This window comes from Ochotona princeps, chromosome 12 (genome assembly GCF_030435755.1).
Source record: "Ochotona princeps isolate mOchPri1 chromosome 12, mOchPri1.hap1, whole genome shotgun sequence".
Classification (NCBI taxonomy): Eukaryota; Metazoa; Chordata; class Mammalia; order Lagomorpha; family Ochotonidae; genus Ochotona; species Ochotona princeps.
Window position 1 is genome coordinate 8,302,422 of NC_080843.1, and position 19,176 is coordinate 8,321,597.

Consider the following 19,176-nt stretch of genomic DNA (forward strand, 5'->3'; position numbering starts at 1 on the left):
TCATATTATCAAGCAGCCCATGCAAACAAACAAAACTAAGGGGGCCAAGTCTGTCTCCCACATCTGTTTTTCCTTACTTCTTCGGGCTCACCTCCTCCCCCCAGAGCGGCCAGTGCCCACGTATGCATGCCAGGCTGCCCAGATCCTTTTTCTATGAGAATCACAGAAAGCCCAACAGATACCCAACTTCAACACTTGCACCGCAGCCCGTCTCTCTCAGTGCTGTATAGAGCTGCTCCGTAGCTAGCACACTGCCGTGTGTGCATTGCTTTGGACGGGCTGGACAGGTCTCCTCCAGATGTGCACCCTGCCTGTGTCCCCACCCCTGTGTGTGTTTAGCATCTTCTCCCCGTTGCTGGCAGGTATCTCAGGGCAGTGGACCAGGCTTCAAAAAGGCACACATCACCACGTCAGCCTGCATTCTGGGATGGAGGGAGGCTGCAAAGTGTGCTTTTGGGTGTCTGTTGGGCAAAAAAGTCAGACAGTTTGGTTAATAAAATGCCAGTTTCTCTGTTAAGCCACTCGGGGTCCTGTTTTGTTGAGATTCTTCTCTATTGCAAGTAGATTAATTGAAAAAATTATCCAATACTGCTATTGTATAAAATAGCAAAAATATTTTCTCTTCAACACTACTAAAATCATGCCTTAATTTAATTAAAACGTGTGTCTCCAGAACACATAATAGAGCTAAACTATTGCATGTTTCTAGAAAGCATGGCTAATACAGATTTATAAAAATATTAGCTATTTGGGCCCGGCGGCGTGGCCTAGCAGCTAAAGTCCTCGCCTTCAACGCCCCGGGATCCCATATGGGCGCCGGTTCTAATCCCGGCAGCTCCACTTCCCATCCAGCTCCCTGCTTGTGGCCTGGGAAAACAGTTGAGGATGGCCCAGAGCTTTGGGACCCTGCACCCACGTGGGAGACCTGGAAGAGGTTCCTGGTTCCTGGCTTCGGATCGGCGCGCACCAGCCATTGCGCTCACTTGGGGAGTGAATCATCGGATGGAAGATCTTCCTCTCTGTCTCTCCTCCTCTCTGTATATCTGACTTTGCAATAAAATAAATAAATCTTTAAAAAAATATATTAGCTATTTGTCAGTCCAGATAATATTTGTCTAGTCAAAATATATTCAGTATAAATTATATTAATATGAGGTTTGTCAGGAAGTGCCAGACAGCAAGAAACATTCCAGAAACTCCAAGAAACTTAAGAAGATATCATAAGGAACGTGGTATGAGGATTATGATGATCCAAATCAGTGAGTGGAGAGGGATCAGGAGCTGATGTGTGATTCCTCAGGCTCGTACATAAGCAATTGCCTTAGAGTCACACTAAATAGAAGCCGGCAAGACAATAACAACATTTCAAAATGAAGCCCGTTATGAATGCTGGGTGACTCAGTGAATAATGGCCGAAGAGCGTGAGGATCTTACATTATGTGCTCGGACCCAGCCCCTGCTCAAGATTGATGACTCGCGTGGGAGATGCAGAATGGCCCGTGGAGGAGCAAACACACCGACGGCCTGCATTTATTTTCCTTTCTGGGGCAGCGGGACCTGCAGGAGGCTGCTGAGGAGCTCCTGAGGGGGCATGGCTGTCACGGAGTGCATCAGCCCAGGCAGAACTGTTAGAAGGACAGAATGAGCGATGGTGTGAGAGTTTGTAACTCAGCTGATCACAATAACCAAGGGGCCAGGAGCGGGCACACCGTGGGAATGAGGAGGACAGCAGCTGCGACTGGGAGGTTGTGCCCGTTTGCCTGAAAGAATACCACCCAGGGACGAGGGGAAACCAGCCACGCCAGTGTTGGGCTCGCGTGCTGTGTACACGCTGTGAGCCTGGCGCCGCGCCACTGAGCTGTGCCCTGGAGAGAAGGCATTCTTGTCTTGTTATCCACTAGCACTCTTTCTCCTCCTTATTTTATTAAAACGTAATGGCAGATGGCTGGAGGTCAATAAGGACAGAGATGAGGAAGACAGAATGAGTCACCAGAGCTCTCATGGTTGTCTGAGGGTGATGTACAATCTGGTTTTTGTGTGGGAGTTCACGTTTCCAGTTGCCGGGGCTGTGCTGAGAAGTCTGAGTAGTGACATTAGGATAGGAGATACACAGGAAAGGACCTTCCGAAGTGAGCAAACAGCTTAGGAAAAGACGCGGAGCATGCAGACAGTCATGGTGCAGGGCAGAGCGAGCAAAGGGGCATGCGCACCAGCTTACAAGATGAGCCCCCTGCTGCAGCTGCAGTCATGGCTACTCGAGCTACGTCGCCCCTCTGAAGCGCTTGCTTTGTCTAGAAGATGCCCTACACAATGAGGTTATGGAGGCATCCTTCCTAACCCAGCCTGCATCTGTTCCTGTCAAGCTCCACTTCCCTCCTGTGTGGATGAGAACTGAGCAGCAAGGCCTGAGGGCATGGTGGGGAGTGAGCACTGGGGGTCTGGAATGATAGACCAGAGGTCGGGATTTGTTTTTAATGAGAAATGACAACCCATTGAAGATTTGTCAGAAAAACAATCTGATGCTTAACATGTGCTCACAATTGAGACAAGCAGGTGCAAAAAGATGGACATTCTTACCCAAGTCACCTAACTAGTAAGTGGAGCAACTGGGATTCACATCCAGGCAACCTGACCCCATCGTCTGTGCATCTAGCCAGGAGACTAAGCTGCCTGGCCCCACCAAATGTGGGCTCAGAAAGACAATTTTTAAAGAGGTAGTAAGCCAATTGCATCATGGGACTGCCATCTAACACCCCACAGCACAGCCTTCAGAATGCCACAGATCAATAGGTAAATTGATACTTACAAAAAAGGAATTACAAATAAACTGACAAAGAATTATGGATGGACAAAGATTACGTGATCTCATGAGTACATAGAATATATGAAAATATTAACTATATTTGCCTCTGGTAACTGTAAGTAAATTTCTTTGTGCTTTAAAGTGAAAATATATTATTTACATTAAAATAGTTTTATAATTTTGGTGAATCTTTTAAAAATATTTACTTTTATTGCAAATTCAGATATACAGAAAAGAGAAGAGACAGGAAGATCTTCCGTCCGATGATTCACTCCCCAAGTGGCCACAAAGGCTGAAGCTGAGCCAGTCCGAAGCCAGGAGACAGGAGCTTCTTCCAGGTCTCCCACGCAGGTGCAGGGTCCCAAGGCTTTGGGCCATCCTTGACTGCTTTCCTAGGCCACAAGCAGGGATCTGGATGGGAAGTGGGGCTGCTGGGATTAGAATCCGTACCCAAAAGGGATCCCGGAGCATTCAAGGCAAGGACTTTAGCTGCTAAGCTACCTTGACAGGCCCAATTTTGGTGAATTGTATTGCCAAGCCCAAAAGAGATGATGTTGACGTTGACTGAACTAGTTGGAATGAGAATGGAGATGTGAACCCTGAATGATGGGAAAATGCCAGACTGCTCAGAGATGCAAATGCTGGATTTAGTGACAAACTGCTGGCTCATGGCCAGAAGCAGCAAAACCAGGGAGACACATGTTTAAGGTTAAAGTTGAATTTCTGTGGAAGTATTTCAGTGGTGATCCAGCTACATTAGATCATCAGACTCAAAAAAATGGATAATCAAAGAAGCCAAGCTAACAGTAGCCTAAGGGAGTGTGGGAAACAAGTCAAAAACTTCCCAGCAACGTTCTGTTTTTGAAACAGAAAATGTTTTGACAGCTTTGTGCAGATCTAACTTACCTGCTATACAATCCCTGCCCTTCAGGCACACAGTAGCTTATTCTGAGCTTCGTAGCTATCAAGCATTCACTTATAGAACATGCTTATCACCCCACTCACCCACCTGTCTACCTCTGGTCCTAAACAATAACAATCTTCCTTTTAATCTCTATAAATTTTCCAGTTCTTGGACTTCCATATAATATCTGCTGTTTTGTGATTGGTCAGCTGTTTTCAAGGACTATCCATGTTGTAGCATATGCCCATCCTTCATTCCTTTCTAAGCTGCGTTGTATTTGATTTAGTCACTATGCCACATCTGGTTTGTACATTTGTCCAGTAGTGGACAGGTAGAGGCTATCAAGAATAATACAGATGTAAATATTTGTGATTATCCTTCTGAGCAGATGTGTTTTCATTTCTTTTGGGTAGGTAGCTGGAAGTAGAATTACTGGGATATGCGGTAACTATATAGTTGATTAGGGAATATCAGACAGTTTTGAAAAGGGGCTGGACTCTTCAAACTCGCCAGCAGTCTTTGAGGGTAGCAGTATGAAAATTCTGATTTCCCCACACACCTGCCAGGTGGTTCCCACATGCCTCTCGATGACACTGCCGTACTACAGTAATGCCTTAACAATAGGAGATATATCCTGGGATTGCTGAATCCATGCAGCCTACCAACCCCTATGAACAAGGTTTTCTCATATATATAATATACTTATGGCAAGGCTTGCTGTGTAAATGAAGCCCAGTGCAAGACTGACAGCAGCAAACAATAACTAGAACAATTACAACTTTGCACCCCAATGGATTTTCCATTTCATATTGTCACATCGCAGTTGACTACAGGGATGTGATGGCAAAGTGGTGGAGTGGGAGGACAACTGCTCTGAGTTCTGCACGATGGCCTTAGTAGGGACTGCGCAGGAGTTTTGGTTCTGATTCTCCGTTGGGTCATGCTGTTGAACAGCTTGTCATGGGCTCATCACCCAAGTGTGTGTCTTCCTTGGAGAAATGGCCGTTCAGATTCTTGATCCACTTGCCAATGTATTCAGCACAGCATTCCCCTGCTGGGGCCCAGTGTCTTTGTTCCTGTTTGCTGGGAGGGTATCAGCATCCCTGCTGCTCAATAAAGGTTTTGTTAGTCTGTGAAAGAAGTCTTATTAATTGTTCTATTTCCTAAGTCATTTTCTTTTCCTCCCTCCACTTTAGGAAGATTGTAATGGCATATTCAGAATAAATGTCAGTGTTTCCAAGAACTTAAATTTAAAATTAAGACCTGGAGAGAAAAAACCTGGTTTCTGGGTGCCTCGAGTCTGGTAAGCATATCCAAAAAAAAAAAAAAAAGATGAAAAATGAGACATCTGTCAATGTAAGGTTTTAAATCAGAATAACAATGCAGGGAGCTGAAAGTAATTTTGCTAGATGGATTGAAATGATTTTAAGTAAGATATGGCAAAGAACTAGAATACAATGGGACACAAAAGTATGTTAACTCAATATTTTATAACACTTTAGAAGTATATATGTGAATTCAAGTGACATTAAAAATTAGGTTCTTTAAAAAATCATTTTCCTATCTAATTATAATTAAACTCATTCTGAGTTTATATCATGAAGTGTGGATCTTATTTGTAACGGTTGGACAAAACCCTACATCCTAAAGCTGTTTTGATTTGGAATCCCACTCGTGATTGACACTCTGGGGAGGCATCATCAGGAATGCAGTTAATTATGTCTAATTCTGCCTTGAAAATTCATGTTTTCCTGAAATGGAGCTCTCCTGGCGTTTCACGTCCAAGGCGAAGTACCCGGGGCCCTGTTGCTCAGCTCTTGTGTTCATGGCCGTGCGCAGCATCGCTCAGTTGGCTTTGTTGATGAGCTGAGTGCTCCATCCCCATCACTCATCCTTTCTGCTACCTGCTTTTTAAGTTTCCCCGCTCAGAATAATGACAGGATGTCAGCACCTGTGCTCCGCCCACTGGTGCTGCTCAGCCTTCTCACGTCCAGTGTCTTTCAGGGGAACAGCATTTCCCCCGCCTGAGTCTGAGGACTCCCTGTCGCCTTGCTCTGACGTGTCTCTAACTAACATCAAGTTCCCTTTTATAAGCAATTCCACATGCTTTGCATCAAGACATTACTGTGTTTGAATGCCTAAGAACCAGAATGTGAGGTGAATTTTGGATGTGTGATCGAAGCATGGACAGAAAGAAATAGAACCCATGGAGATACTATCATCCTAGGACCACCTAGAAAAGCAGTCTGACTTATGTTAAAGTAAAACATTAAAGAACCAAATATTTATTTTTATGAGATGAAACTTCAGTTTACCTTAAGTAATTATAGCATAATGTCAAGTAGGGTGTTTTGTTTTTTTTTGTTTTTCGCGAGATTTTGGTTAAAACTTCAACACTGAGGTCAATAGGAGTAGAGCACCTTTATGTTCCAAAGAGAACAATCAGACCCATTGCAGCAGGACTTCCTAGCAGTTTCTTCCTCCACCACCCCGCTCTGGTTTATGTGGGAAAACGCTTCTTTCAAAGACAGTGTCCCAGAAGTAGCTGAAGGGAGGCCTAGAGAGTGTGTGGCCTGCACCACCCCTTGCCCAAGTACAGAGGTTAAGGATGCCTCCTCACCGGGCATTTGTGATTTCTTACTGCCAAGGCAGGAGCAGGCCGTACTGCTCTGGACCATCTGCAGGACAGGGCTCCTGGTGACACTGGAGAGTGGTGTAGCCATTGCCCAGGGCTGCCCCTGTGAAGTATCTTGAATGGAGCTGTGCTACCAAGGGCTGCCTGCAGCAGACAGGACACCCCCACAGGAGGAGTGTGTGTGTGTTTCCAGAGGCAGAGCTGAAAATTGTTCAGGGACGGCATGCTTGCTGCAGGTGTGCTGCAATGGGGTACTCTGTGCTGGGCAGTGTTCTGAATTGCTAGAAAATCTGAACTGGAGGAATGCCAAGAGTTCAGGTGACAGCTGATCCAAAGGCTGGCTTGTTCTTCACTCTTCCCAAGAGGGGAATGACCATGAAGGACCCCCACAAGGAAGACCAAGATTGGTCCCAAAGCAGAGGGAGAGAACTGTGGGGAAGCTGGGGAAGCCTGGATTGTGGTTTCCCTGGGAAAACACAGTGTGTGGGGGCGTAAGGAGGGCAGGTGGCCTTGGGGCTGCCTAGCTTGAACAGTTCCCACTGGCTCAAGGGCATAGGAGCCATGCTGAGTTGTTTGGTACTAAGTCATAGAGAGCACAGGACAGATGGAGGGTGGCCGTGCCTGTAAAAGCCTCATAGTGGAAATATTTGGGGCTGTGCACTCTGGTTGGTTGTATTTGAAAACACGTCCCCCAGCCAAATGGCTCCTTCCAGAGATGGCTGCACAGGTGTATCATCAGGAATAGAGCACAACATGTTAGCATGCATACTTGGGAAAGCTATTACAGAGCTAGAGACATGGTAAATACAGGGAGTATCTCATAGGGACACAAAAATGCACATGATGGCTGCTGTGACAATGGTACCCATGGCCACAGTCCAGCAGTGTCAGATACATGAACTTCAACTCCATCTCTTTAGCTCCACCCCTATCACGTAATCATGGTTTGCAGAGGAGGAAGGGGAAGAGGAAGAGCCAGGCTGGCCCTTTTCCCTCTGAGTCCCAACCTCACGGGCCACAGACCGGGCCTGAGGGGCTGAGGAGCACTCTTGTCAGGGTAGACAACCGAAGGTGTGCTGCAAAGTGGAGCCGGCTTGTTCCCTGAGTCTGGCCTTGAGTTGGAGCCTGGGACCACCCCTATGATGCCGGGAAGGAGCCAGGAGCACTCTGGAAGGCAACGCCCATGGAAGAGAGCCTGGCCCCAGTTATACTGAAGCCCGAGAAATGCCACTCTCAAAATCAAAGCTAATTTAAATGTGTTATTTTATGGAAGTTATCATGAGGGATTTCAAGGTCAGCAACATTTTAAAAAACATAAGTGAACAGACAGGAATTCGTGACCATCATCAGTTTCTCCCAGGACACTGTACCTCAGATTAGTTGTAGTGAAATAAAAATGTTCAGTCTAAAAAATGTCCATGGTAACAATGGACATTTTTGCATTTTCCTTCTTTAATAAGCTAATGACACAAAATAACTTTAATCTTATATGGGTTGAATTTTGATTAAGAAAACAACTACAAGCAGCTTATATCTGGTGGGAATATGCCAGAGGAAAGCTTTGGTGATTATAATTAGAAAATAAATATACACTGTCTAATTCAAGAGATGATCTAGTTTCTATATTCATTCATTTCCTTCTGAATCACTCAGACTTGATGAGGTAAACAACCCTCTGTAACATGATTAAACATATCATATCTTATAAATATTGGGGCTTGTATTTCAAGCAGACGTCTAGGATGTAGGAAATTGGCCTGCAGGACACAGACTCAACATAGGCCAATATTTACTCTCCCAATAAACATGTTGAGTGTTTGCCAGGCATCAGGAATTATGCTAGCACTATGACACAGTTTGGATGAGCCTTTGGCCCCTGTCCCCTTGGAGCCTAAAGTCTAGTGAAATATAAAAAATAAAATGACACATAGTTTCATAGAATTTGACACAACACAAATAAGCCCCTATATGTACCAGAAAAGGTGGTAGTCAAATAAACCTGCCTCCTAATTCAAGGAAGTAAACTGTATAAAGTGACAACAATGAGCTATGTTTGGGATTTATTGACATCATCTGTGATTACAGATAAGGACTCAAAACTTTTGCTGCTATGAGCAAAGCATAAATAAACATCAAATATGATTAAAACAGGAAGAACACTTTTTAAAATGTGAAGCGTGCTTTCGGCCTTTTAGATCTGAAAAACGCTTTTTCATTTCACTGGGTTTTGCCTATAAGTGTATTTTCAAAACATTCTAGCTTCCAACAGACAGGGATATGAAAGCAGTTTATGTTGCTACAAATTCAGCTACCAAGGCACTTTTACATAATGGAAGTGGATGAGTAAGGATGTCCAGCATCGGGTATGAAATCTGCTTCACTTGGCTTAAAGAAATCCTGATTCAAGCAAGCTGTGGTATCCGCAGAATCTTGAGATTTCTGTCTACAGTAAAATATATGAGGCTTAGCTGAAATGTTCCCAAGAGACAAGTTGGCAAAATCTAAAAGGATATATATTTGGACCTTCATTTAAAAATATATATCAGAACTTCAAAATATGAGCTTCGAGTGGGGTTATTGGCCATAAACCCTTGGGAGTTTTAGTTTTGTGTTTTTTCTCTTACCAGATCCGTATCTATTTAGTATTTTTAAAAGCCATAACTGTACATCTCCTGCTGCTCTCTGGAGTTTCGAAAGCATTTACGATGAGGAGAGATATTGAGCTGCTCCTCTCAACCCATCATGCACATTTTCATGAGGGTTAAATGATGGAGTTTAGACAGCTGCAATGGGTCTACTCCTGCCAGTGGTCCAGAGCTCAGGTCTTCATCAGATTCAGCAAGTGTAGTGAGAGACCATGAGTTTTCAGTGCGGAGTTGAAGAAATCGTCTGATTGCTTAAGATATCCTTGAGTAAGGAAGAATAAAAAGTGGGGGAACTCTGAAAGTTTTTTTCTCTCGATCGCACAAATGCTGACCAACACCCGTAATAACCAAAGAGGAGGCAGTAGGCAGGCTTCCGTAAGTGGGGGGAAAATGTCTGACCCTGGCAGAAACACAAAGGGAGATACACATGGGGGGAGTGGCACCCGAGTGTTTCAGCAGTCAGCTGTGGGGACATGCACATGCCACACAGTGGTGGCCATAGGAAGGCTCTGTGGGCACTGTGAGTTAGTGACAGGGAAAAAACCCAGCTGGGAGAGCAAGCATCCCGTGCGATCTCAGCGACCTCCACACGCACCACCGACCTACATGATCAGCTTCACAGCAGTGACACAGATAAAAAGAAGTGACCAAAGTCTGCTCCTCTTGTATCTTCTACACTAAGGCAGAAGGTACAATTTAAAGCTCTTTCCAAAATCCAGTGTTCCTTGTGCAAACCTCTAACATCAATTTCCCATCCTCTACGTAATGAGAACATGGTGCATCATGGCAGAGCCTGTAACACAGGAACTAGAGTTGTTTAGCATTTTGTATTAAACAAAGAACACTCTGTGGTTCCCTAAAAGCACACTTAATCAACTGCACCACATTAGGGCATGCTTGGTGTGTCCACCATCCCGCAGGAAAAGTCCCCGCTGCACCTGCGACCGGAAGGAGCTGTCACTATTGGCCTTTGGGTACGGCTCATGGGCATTTCACAGAATGTTCTCCTTTCTGCATCACAGGGCGAACCCTCGGAACTTTAATTTTGACAACGTGGGGAATGCTATGCTGGCCTTGTTTGAAGTCCTCTCCTTGAAAGGCTGGGTGGAAGTGAGGGATGTTATTATTCATCGTGTAGGGCCGGTAAGCAAGCCCATGGCATCTTCTGAAAGCTTCCAGAGCAGCTTTCTGTGGCTTTGATGAATAACCCTGTGTCTCCTTTATGCAGATCCATGGAATCTATATTCATGTTTTTGTGTTCCTGGGTTGTATGATTGGACTGACCCTTTTTGTTGGAGTCGTTATTGCTAATTTCAATGAAAACAAGGTAAGACTCTTCTGTCTGAACGCTGCCACTCTCAGCACCCTCCACTCCCCAGCCACCCGCTCACGGCGTGAAGTCACATTCAACTCTAATGTGACTGATGTAAATAATCTCTGTAACTATTTTACAAGCCACCTCCTCGCTGCCTTTCAGTCACTTTATTGAAGATTGTGAATCTCCTGGCTAAACTTACCCTTTTAGTAGCAGTGTCATTAATCCACCGACAGCTGAGAGGGGTATCTCCTGTTGTTCAGGTTGAAAGGCTGGGAAGCAAGTTATTAAAGTACAGTAGATGAAAGGGAGTCACTGATTGCAGGTAATACCACTCACAAAATGGAAATGGTATGCTTTCCTGTAATTCAGTGGGTGAACTCAAAATTTTGATGGGGTGCAAGGTGCAGCATAATTTCAAAATTCCAATTCATGGCATAAAAAGACTTTCTAATTTTATACAAAGTTTACATATTTCATGAGGTTGGAAAGCAAACAGAGCTTATAACAGCGCTGATGACTGACACAAAGGCTCACAAATGAGGAAACAGCAATGGGGTTTCCTAGCAAAACACAGTTCAGGGGGCCTAGCACGATAGCCTAGTGACTAAAGTCCTTGCTTAGCATGCACCAGGATCCCATATGGGCACTGGTTCTTGTCCCAGCAGCCCCACTTTCCATCCAGCTCCCTGCTTGTGGCCTGGGAAGGCAATCAAGGATGGCTTGGGCTTCTGGACCCACGTGGGGGATCAGGAAGAGAATCCTGTCTCCTGGCTTCAGATTGGTTAAAAAAAAAAAAAAAAACAGTTCAGGGAAGAACATTGTATTATACTGTTTTTTGGAGAGCTGGCTTGGGCTTCTGGACCCAGCTAATGGGGCATCGATGGTCCAAGGGTCAGACTTTTGGAGTCATGATAACTGAAAGGCTTCTCTTCTTTGAGCACTTACTATGGACCAAGATTTGACCATTACTGTTTACTGCTCTCAGTCTCACAACTCCAAAATGTATGGTTGAAGAAGCAGTCACATTATCAGTTTTTAAGGAGTAGCAGTTGGTACCCAAATTCAGAAGCAGCGCCTGGAATGCATGGTCTAGGAGTCTCCCAAGACGACTGGATGAAGACGGCAACCCTTGTTCTGCGTTTTCTAAAAGCTGGACTTGCTCCCAAAGCCCCATGCTGTCCCAAGTCATCCAGGGCCACACTGATTCCTATGCATTCACATCAGAGCTGTCCGGTTTTCACATATGGAACTCTAACATTCACTATCCACAGGCTCAGTGTGTGTGGTAGCATGTGCTCAGTTAGTGGGCCCTTTGATGTATGCCTTAGTGCGGCATTTCACTGCGGCTTGCAGAGGGTACAGTTTAACAGCCCACACACAATCTAGGCTCCAGACTACTCCAGCCTACAGACATAGGGATGCCTAAAGTTAAAAAGATAAGTAGTGATCATGTCACCTAGACTGTATGTGAAGTTTTGTTTTGTGTCTTGTCTTTTTTATCTTTTTTTTTTTTTTGGACATCCCACAGTGTGTTCAGTGTAATACCAGGCAGAAAGGGGAAAGTGGATCTTTCTACATGCCCTTGGACCATGCCTTATGGGGAAGCCAGTGGCAATTCTGGAATGTGAGCAGAAGTGAATCAGCCAGTGAACCAGTATGCTTAGGTACCACTTGTTCAGAACTCATCCACAGCATGAACGTGTGCCCATGGCTGCTTACAGCTCAGCAGCATGAATGCAGCAACACAAAATGTTTAACACTTGAAAACAAGTACACAAGGAGCTTGAACATAGAACTTAGTCTTATAATGTGCAGAACGCCAGTGAGGTCCACTTCTATTACCGTCTGTTGTGCAGGAGACAGCAAGCAAGAGGTTGTTAGCAGTGCCAAGCTGGTCAGCTCAAATGGGTGTAGGGACAAAAAGCATTGTGAAAATTCTTCTTCCAAACACCACAAGCTCAATTAATTAGTTGGACACAGACATTCTAAATTGAGTGAACCTTTTAGAAAAGATTTGTTCTTTCCTGCAAACTTTTATTTTTATCAGAAAGTCAGATTTACAGAGAGGAGGAGAGACAGAGAGAAAGATCTTCCATATGCTGGTTCACTCCCCAAGTGGCCTCAATGGCTAGAGCTGAGCCAATCCAAAGCCAGGAGCTTCTTCAGGGTCTCCCATGTGGGTGCAGCATCCCAAGGCTTTAGGTCATCTTCTACTGCTTTCCCAGGCCACAAGTAAGGAGCTGGAAGGGAAGTAGAGCAGCAGGGATGTGAACCTATGTCCATATGGGATCCTGGTACATGCAAGGCAGGGATTTAGCCACCAGGCTACCATGCCAGGCCCTTTCCTGCAGATTTTTACATGAGCTGTTAGGTAAGAGCCTGTGTTCATTTATTATACAGCCACTCAAAAGGCTGTTCACCTGCTACGTAGTAGACAGTGATCCTGGAGTTTAGGACATACCATGCTAAACTGCACTCTGGACACACAGAGTTCTGTCCTCTGGGAGCAGGTGTGTTAACACCCGTACCCAAGAAGTGAGAATTTACTTCTCATTGAAAATAGAGACAGATGTGGGAAATGAGAAAAGCTGTAGAGGCAGAAAAGCTTGCAGGATTCAGAGTTGTCCAACGTAGGTCTGCCTCAGAAAAAAGAAGCCTTTTCACAAAGTTGTAAATGAGTATCAGCAATTTATTATTGTTTTCTTGATAGCCCCATGATAAGACCCTGCATTAGAGTAATACGCTTAATTTGAAATGTGAAGAAAGCATTTTATATTGATGATAAGACACCCATTTTTGTTATTATTTTGAATCCTTCTAGAGTTCAATTTCTGAAATATTGTATTTGTCAAAGGCATAGCATTAATGTTTGTGGCAGCCAAAGAGTAGCCCTTTGTTTACTTAGTGAAAAGAGTAGCTTGCCAACATAATAGCAGAAGCAACTAAGTTAAAACATGTTATTGTTAGGAGTGAACGAGATAATTCAATAATAACAACAGAAGTCCATGAACAGAAAGATGGAGCTTCTGCAACTTAAAATGTTTGAAGCAAAAGTTAACCAAGTTGTAAAATTCACCTAGAAAATCCAAAATCATAGTGAAAAGTACTAAAATATTTCTCGAACAAGTTCACAAAACACACAATAAAAAAAGAATATGTAAGATCTGATCCAATAAAATGGTTATCTTATAAGCATAAAAAATAACACTGAACCCAGTTTGTTGGGAACATGTGTTATTTTCGAGTGCAAAATGTACTCTCCTAGATGTCATCAAGCAACATCGCCCAAGAGTGGTGGTGTGCAGGCCATGTTCCCTTGTTATAATCAAGAGATCAAACCTCATTATCTGAAAATACTCAGAGTATTCTAATTTTTAAATCCAAAAAAATCATAATATTAAACCATAAATTACTGAGAGAAAAATCATTTTAAAATAGTGCATGTAAAATTGAGAAAACCAGTAATTAGAAAGTTATAACTTTAATTGTATTTATTAGAATAGAGTTAAATATGAATATGTGAAATATGCACATCACTAAGTTATACTAAGAATAGCAAAGTAAAATGGAAGAAAGTAGCTGGAAGAATAAAGTCACAAAGAGTAGGATAGAAAGTGACACTGGAAGTGAAGAAAGTTCTATAATGTGTGAGAGCAGCGGAAGCTGTCCTTTAGAAAGTCACACTGAGGAACTTCCAGTGAGATACAGTAAGAGCACAAGTTGGCAAAGGAAAGCAAGCAAGCTAGTCATTAAAACAGTGCCACTATCGGGACAGAGATAGAAAACCTGACATCCACCACACAGCCCAAGCGGGCCTTGCGGCCACAGCGGGAGCAGACGTGGACCCGTGCAGAGACCGGCAGCATTGTCGTCAGCACTGCGAGTGCGCACGCTCAGGATGGATGGAACTACCCCTACCCCACCGCCAGCAAACTCCAAAAAGAAACCTAGATGAAAAATTGAAACTTCACTGTTTAGGGCTCCGTAAGCATTTATATTCTTTACCTTGAAACAGTTGTAGATATGTTGACATTAGTCACTAAGTAAGGTCTACAAAAGAAAAAAAAAGATATCAATTGAACTTCTAAATGACAAAAAGAACTATTGACAAAAGCACAAGCTAAGACTGAGAGAGGAGATGGAACTTCCAAGTCACATAACTGATCATTTCTACAGAACAATTAGCAAGTACAGGTCCAAACCAAAAAAGGAGCAAAGATTGTGAATAGGCAGTGCACGTGGTGGAATCCCCATTTATCCATGCCACGAAAAAGCTTCATCTGTCTAGTGTTGACCGTAATTTAGCGACATTTCACACTCATCTCAAAGGTCAAATTAGAAGTACGATATTGGCAAGAATAAAAGGAAATAGACTCGGTTTTTTTTGCTGGGAGAGTTTTTTGGCTCCTTCCCCCTGGATGGCAGGTGGCACTATCTGGTAAATGTAAAGTTGCTTAAATGCCCAGGGCCCCACAGCCCTTCCGCTGGAGCTTTACAATGGAGAGGTGCTCAGGGATGCTGTTGCACCAGGCCAAGGAAGCTGAAATCCATGACTCCTGATACATTTCTACAGAGGACTTCTCCGTGAGCAGATACCAGATTCGATCCAGTCATCTGGGTGCATGAAAAATATCACACAATAATGATGAACTGCATCAATGAACACATCATGGATGCCATTTATACATATCATACAAATTCAAAGTCAGTCCATTCTGCTAGATTTGTCCATTCCTACGTGTGAAGATTAGGATGCTGGCAGGGGAATACTCTCTTAAGAACAGCCCTTAGCCCAGAGTAGATGTGAGGGTGAATTTTGTTTTCCAGTTTCTTGAATTATGCTTCTGCCTTTATAAGAAAGTAAAACACAGTGCAGGGCGATAGGACTGAGGTGCATTTTAATCAGGTAGTCTATTGTGTCATACAGACAGTTCCCATCCCACTTACCCCGTTGGCACAGTACTGATGTCCTGAAGTGGAAAATCCTAAGACTCACACCTATTCGAAATAGCTCTATGATTGTATATATTAAATATTTTAAAGGCGACAAGATGAACTGGAAACAGCATCAACCAGTTCTAATTTTGCTTCCATGACGTGACACTAAAGCACTGGTAATTGGCCTCCGCTTTCCCAAAGGCAATCATGCAGATTGTCATGCTTCCTTCAGGATATAGCCAGGAGGCTACCGAGTCCTCTCTGAAACACTTGGTTATCGCTGGGTGAGCTCCCTTAAGATGGAGCATTGCAAATTCGCACTGTGTTTCCTAGCCTTCATGTTATTTGAAGATCTTTCTTGTAAGCGGCCCCCTACATGGGTCCTGTTTGTAGCACCACCCTCTCTGCTACGTCCTCTTCCTTTTCCTGCACCTGCTCTGCTGTTTGTCCAGGGGACGGCTTTGCTGACTGTGGATCAGAGACGATGGGAAGACCTCAAGAGCAGATTGAAGATCGCGCAGCCCCTTCATCTCCCACCTCGCCCGGGTATCAAAGATGCTCTGATTTTATTCATGTTGGGCACTAGTGTTCATGATTCCCCAGGAGCCTCAGATTTAAATCTAAATAATAATTGTGAGGCCATGTGGAGGTTTGCATAAGTTAATACAGAAACAGGCTCCAAACTCCTGAGCTCTCCAGAAGGCTATTAAACTCAGCCACCCAAAGGCTGTGCTTCACTGCTCTTTGAATAGGCCTTAATGGAAAAATAAATTCTTAAGTAAAAAAATATATTTGTGCTTGCCTTTTGAAAATATAAGTGAAATGTATTAGGCTGACAGAAATTGAACGAAACTCTCCTTCCAAGGTGCCTGGCGTCATGCGCTGTCATTTTAAATATTCAGAGCCCGTTGTTCCTGCAAAACACTCCACAATAGATTGAACTGTAGGGGAAAAGCTGTAATGGGTTTTAAGATGAGCATTAAAGCAAATGAAAGACATGAGAGTCAATGTGAACCGTGTCTAAAATGCCCTTGCCTGAACCTTTTTTTTTCCAGATAATGATGGCTTTAGAGCTAAAATGTATGACATAACCCAGCATCCGTTTTTTAAGAGGACAATTGCATTACTAGTTCTGGCCCAGTCAGTACTGCTCTCTGTCAAGGTACTTCATTTCACCCACATCTCTGGGAGTGGAGTTAGCATTTTGGGGGACATCCATGAATACTGCAAGCTGCCACATCCTTTTGCAGTCTGTATTTCCTAATTAAAAAAAAAAAACACCTAGGACTCCCATTTATGTGAAGATGCGTGGGAGGGGGCAGGGCTGGTGGGCGGCCGTTGGGCAGGGGCAGATGTGCGTGCTGTTTCTGTTACAGTGGGACGTGGAGGACCCCGTGACCGTCCCTCTGGCCACCATGTCCGTGGTTTTCACCTTCATCTTTGTTCTGGAGGTACAGTAATGAGTCAGAGCATCCGTGCCCCCTTTGATGGCACTTAGGTTTCAGGCATGGGGTCCATTTTGAGGTGGGGTGAGGGGAAGCTCCTGGGATATTTCCCTGTTTGGGTGGTTGGCTTCATGGAACAGAAATCAGGATGTTCCGTTTTTTCTCACTGAAGAGCTGTCGGTTGTTGTATAGGCCTGTGTGGAGATCACACACCACTAATTCAGGGATTCAAATTACAAGGGGTGGCAAAGCAGGTGGGCCCAGCTGGGCTTACTTAATATGTGCCTATGGAAAGTCACTCTCCAGTGTGACTAAATACAGATTATTACGTTACTCTATAATGATTAATGTTTTCCCAGATCTGTTTTTCTTTTTTACTTGAGGAATGTCCTGTTGTTAGAACTAGTCATAAAACGAATAAATAGGTGTGGAGAAGTCACCTACCATGCTCTAAAAATAGTTGCAAGTATCTTGGCAATAAACTTTTTCTTTGTTTACTACATACTTTATATGAAGACAATATTGGATGCATATTTGGCCTAGCACTTAAAATGCAGGTTTAGAGGCCCGAATCTCATATCAGATTACCAGGATTCCTACCCGGCTGGCTCTTGACTCCGGCTTCCTGCCAGTGGAAAACCTGGGAGACAGAGGTGATGGTTCATGACCTTGGGCACCTGCCAGTCACAGGGGAGACCTGGGATGCATTTCTGACTCCTAAATCGGCCCCTGGCCTAGTCCCTGCTCTTCTGAACATTTAAAGAGTTCACAAGAAAATGGGGGTTCTCCCTCTCTCTCCCTCTCTGCCACTTGAATAAATCACTAGAAAAAAAATATATGTCTCACGCTAGTAGGTTTAAGCATGTACTGAACTCTTATCCCGTCTATTACTTTACCCAGGTCACAATGAAGATCATAGCCATGTCGCCCGCTGGCTTCTGGCAAAGCAGAAGAAACCGCTATGATCTGTTAGTGACGTCACTCGGCGTGGTGTGGGTGGTACTGCACTTTGCCCTCCTGGTAAGTGGGTGGTAGAACTTCCATTGGTCATGTCATCATGATCACTTCTGGCTTCTTGTCCCGAGCCTTGCGTGTCAGCCTGCTCTCCAGCATGGTGGAGAAACCTCGCTCAGGTCAATCCTGGATGGCAACTGTCTTCTTGCATGCACACATATGTGAACATGCATGCACGCACCAACACACGCACAACTTCACACAGGCCAAGCCTCACTCCTTCAGTCCTAGAGTGTGCAACCCAGAAAGAGGACATTAACAGTCTCCAGGGTTAACCTGTCATCTTACCAAAGTAAGACAGGAACACTGAAACAGATGAACTGAGCTGATGTAACAAGCTGAGATCCGATGCCCCAGGGCCTGTGCTTTGAGCTGAAGGGTAACAACCCCTCAGCTTCCTTCGAACGGCTATTTTAGGGTGGGATTCTCAGCTCTTTCTACTTCCTTTTTCTCCACTAGATTTCCAGCTGCTGTCCCTCGAAGGCACATCATCTCCCAGGTCTAGTCCTGAATTCTCACTAATGTGTTGAAAATGGCATCACACTGTATTCAGTCTGTAGAACTATGGCTATACTTCACTGTAATCTAGAGCCACACTGTCCACAGAAAATGAAATGTGGCCACATTTTTCCAGGAGTCCCTTAGAAGTTATAAAACAAGAGGCAGTGACTTCATATTCTATGTATTCTGTATTTAGAATATAAATAAATAAATACAGAATCGGTATATAGAATACATTCTATGTATTCATTTGTACAAAACATCATCCCAACCTTTAAATAATGTTTAACATTTACCAGTAAGATAGGCTGCACCCTTCCGTTCAAAACAAAGTCTTTGAGTGAGTGTTTTCTACTTCACGTTTCTATTCAGATTGACCACACACCAAGTACATAGCATATGGTTAGGGTTGGGGGTAGGATTAGGGTTAGGGTTCAGGCTAGGGTTAGGCTGCTGGTTCCAGTACTCTGTAGTGGCACTAGATAGTCGGATCTTAGCCGTGGCTCCACTGTTTTCTCAACCTGGACTGGGCTCTTAGTGGAAATTCCTTGCTCCCTGTTATAAACTAGACACATGAATTCATAATGCACTTATTCCATAAGGGCCTTATGGAGATCACATGAGATAATATTGTTAGCTTCCCCAAAGTATAAAAATAATAGCTTATATTAGAGTGAGCAGTGCAGATGCCTCTTGACTCACAATAGGATCAGCTCCTAATGTGCTCATCCTAAGTTGAAACTCTCATGAGCTCAACCATGCGTTGAGCACAGCTAACTTGTTCAACAACCGAGCTCAGAAGCACAGTCTGTTCTCTACTTGTGACCACAAGGCTGGGCTGCCTGGGAATTGTGGTCCCCCGCTGCTGGCCAGCACCGCAAGGACGGACCAGAATACACACAAATACACACAAATCTGGAACTGGAAGTCCTATGGCTCCTAAATGCATGATCACTTTCTTACCAGTTTAAAA

At 44.1% G+C, this 19,176-nt stretch overlaps 1 protein-coding gene across 2 annotated transcripts in view; it reads left to right on the top strand.

Moving 5' to 3' along the window:
- The window catches only part of NALCN (sodium leak channel, non-selective), a 258,521-nt gene that overhangs the window by 222,212 nt on the left and 17,133 nt on the right, over nucleotides 1-19,176 (top strand). For both annotated transcript variants that reach the window (XM_004577371.4, XM_058670621.1), the window contains 7 exons: nucleotides 4,904-5,010; nucleotides 10,010-10,130; nucleotides 10,216-10,314; nucleotides 15,696-15,789; nucleotides 16,299-16,405; nucleotides 16,620-16,694; nucleotides 17,589-17,708. In XM_004577371.4, the coding sequence (XP_004577428.2) occupies nucleotides 4,904-5,010; nucleotides 10,010-10,130; nucleotides 10,216-10,314; nucleotides 15,696-15,789; nucleotides 16,299-16,405; nucleotides 16,620-16,694; nucleotides 17,589-17,708 (723 nt within the window). The remainder of the gene's footprint in view (nucleotides 1-4,903; nucleotides 5,011-10,009; nucleotides 10,131-10,215; nucleotides 10,315-15,695; nucleotides 15,790-16,298; nucleotides 16,406-16,619; nucleotides 16,695-17,588; nucleotides 17,709-19,176) is intronic.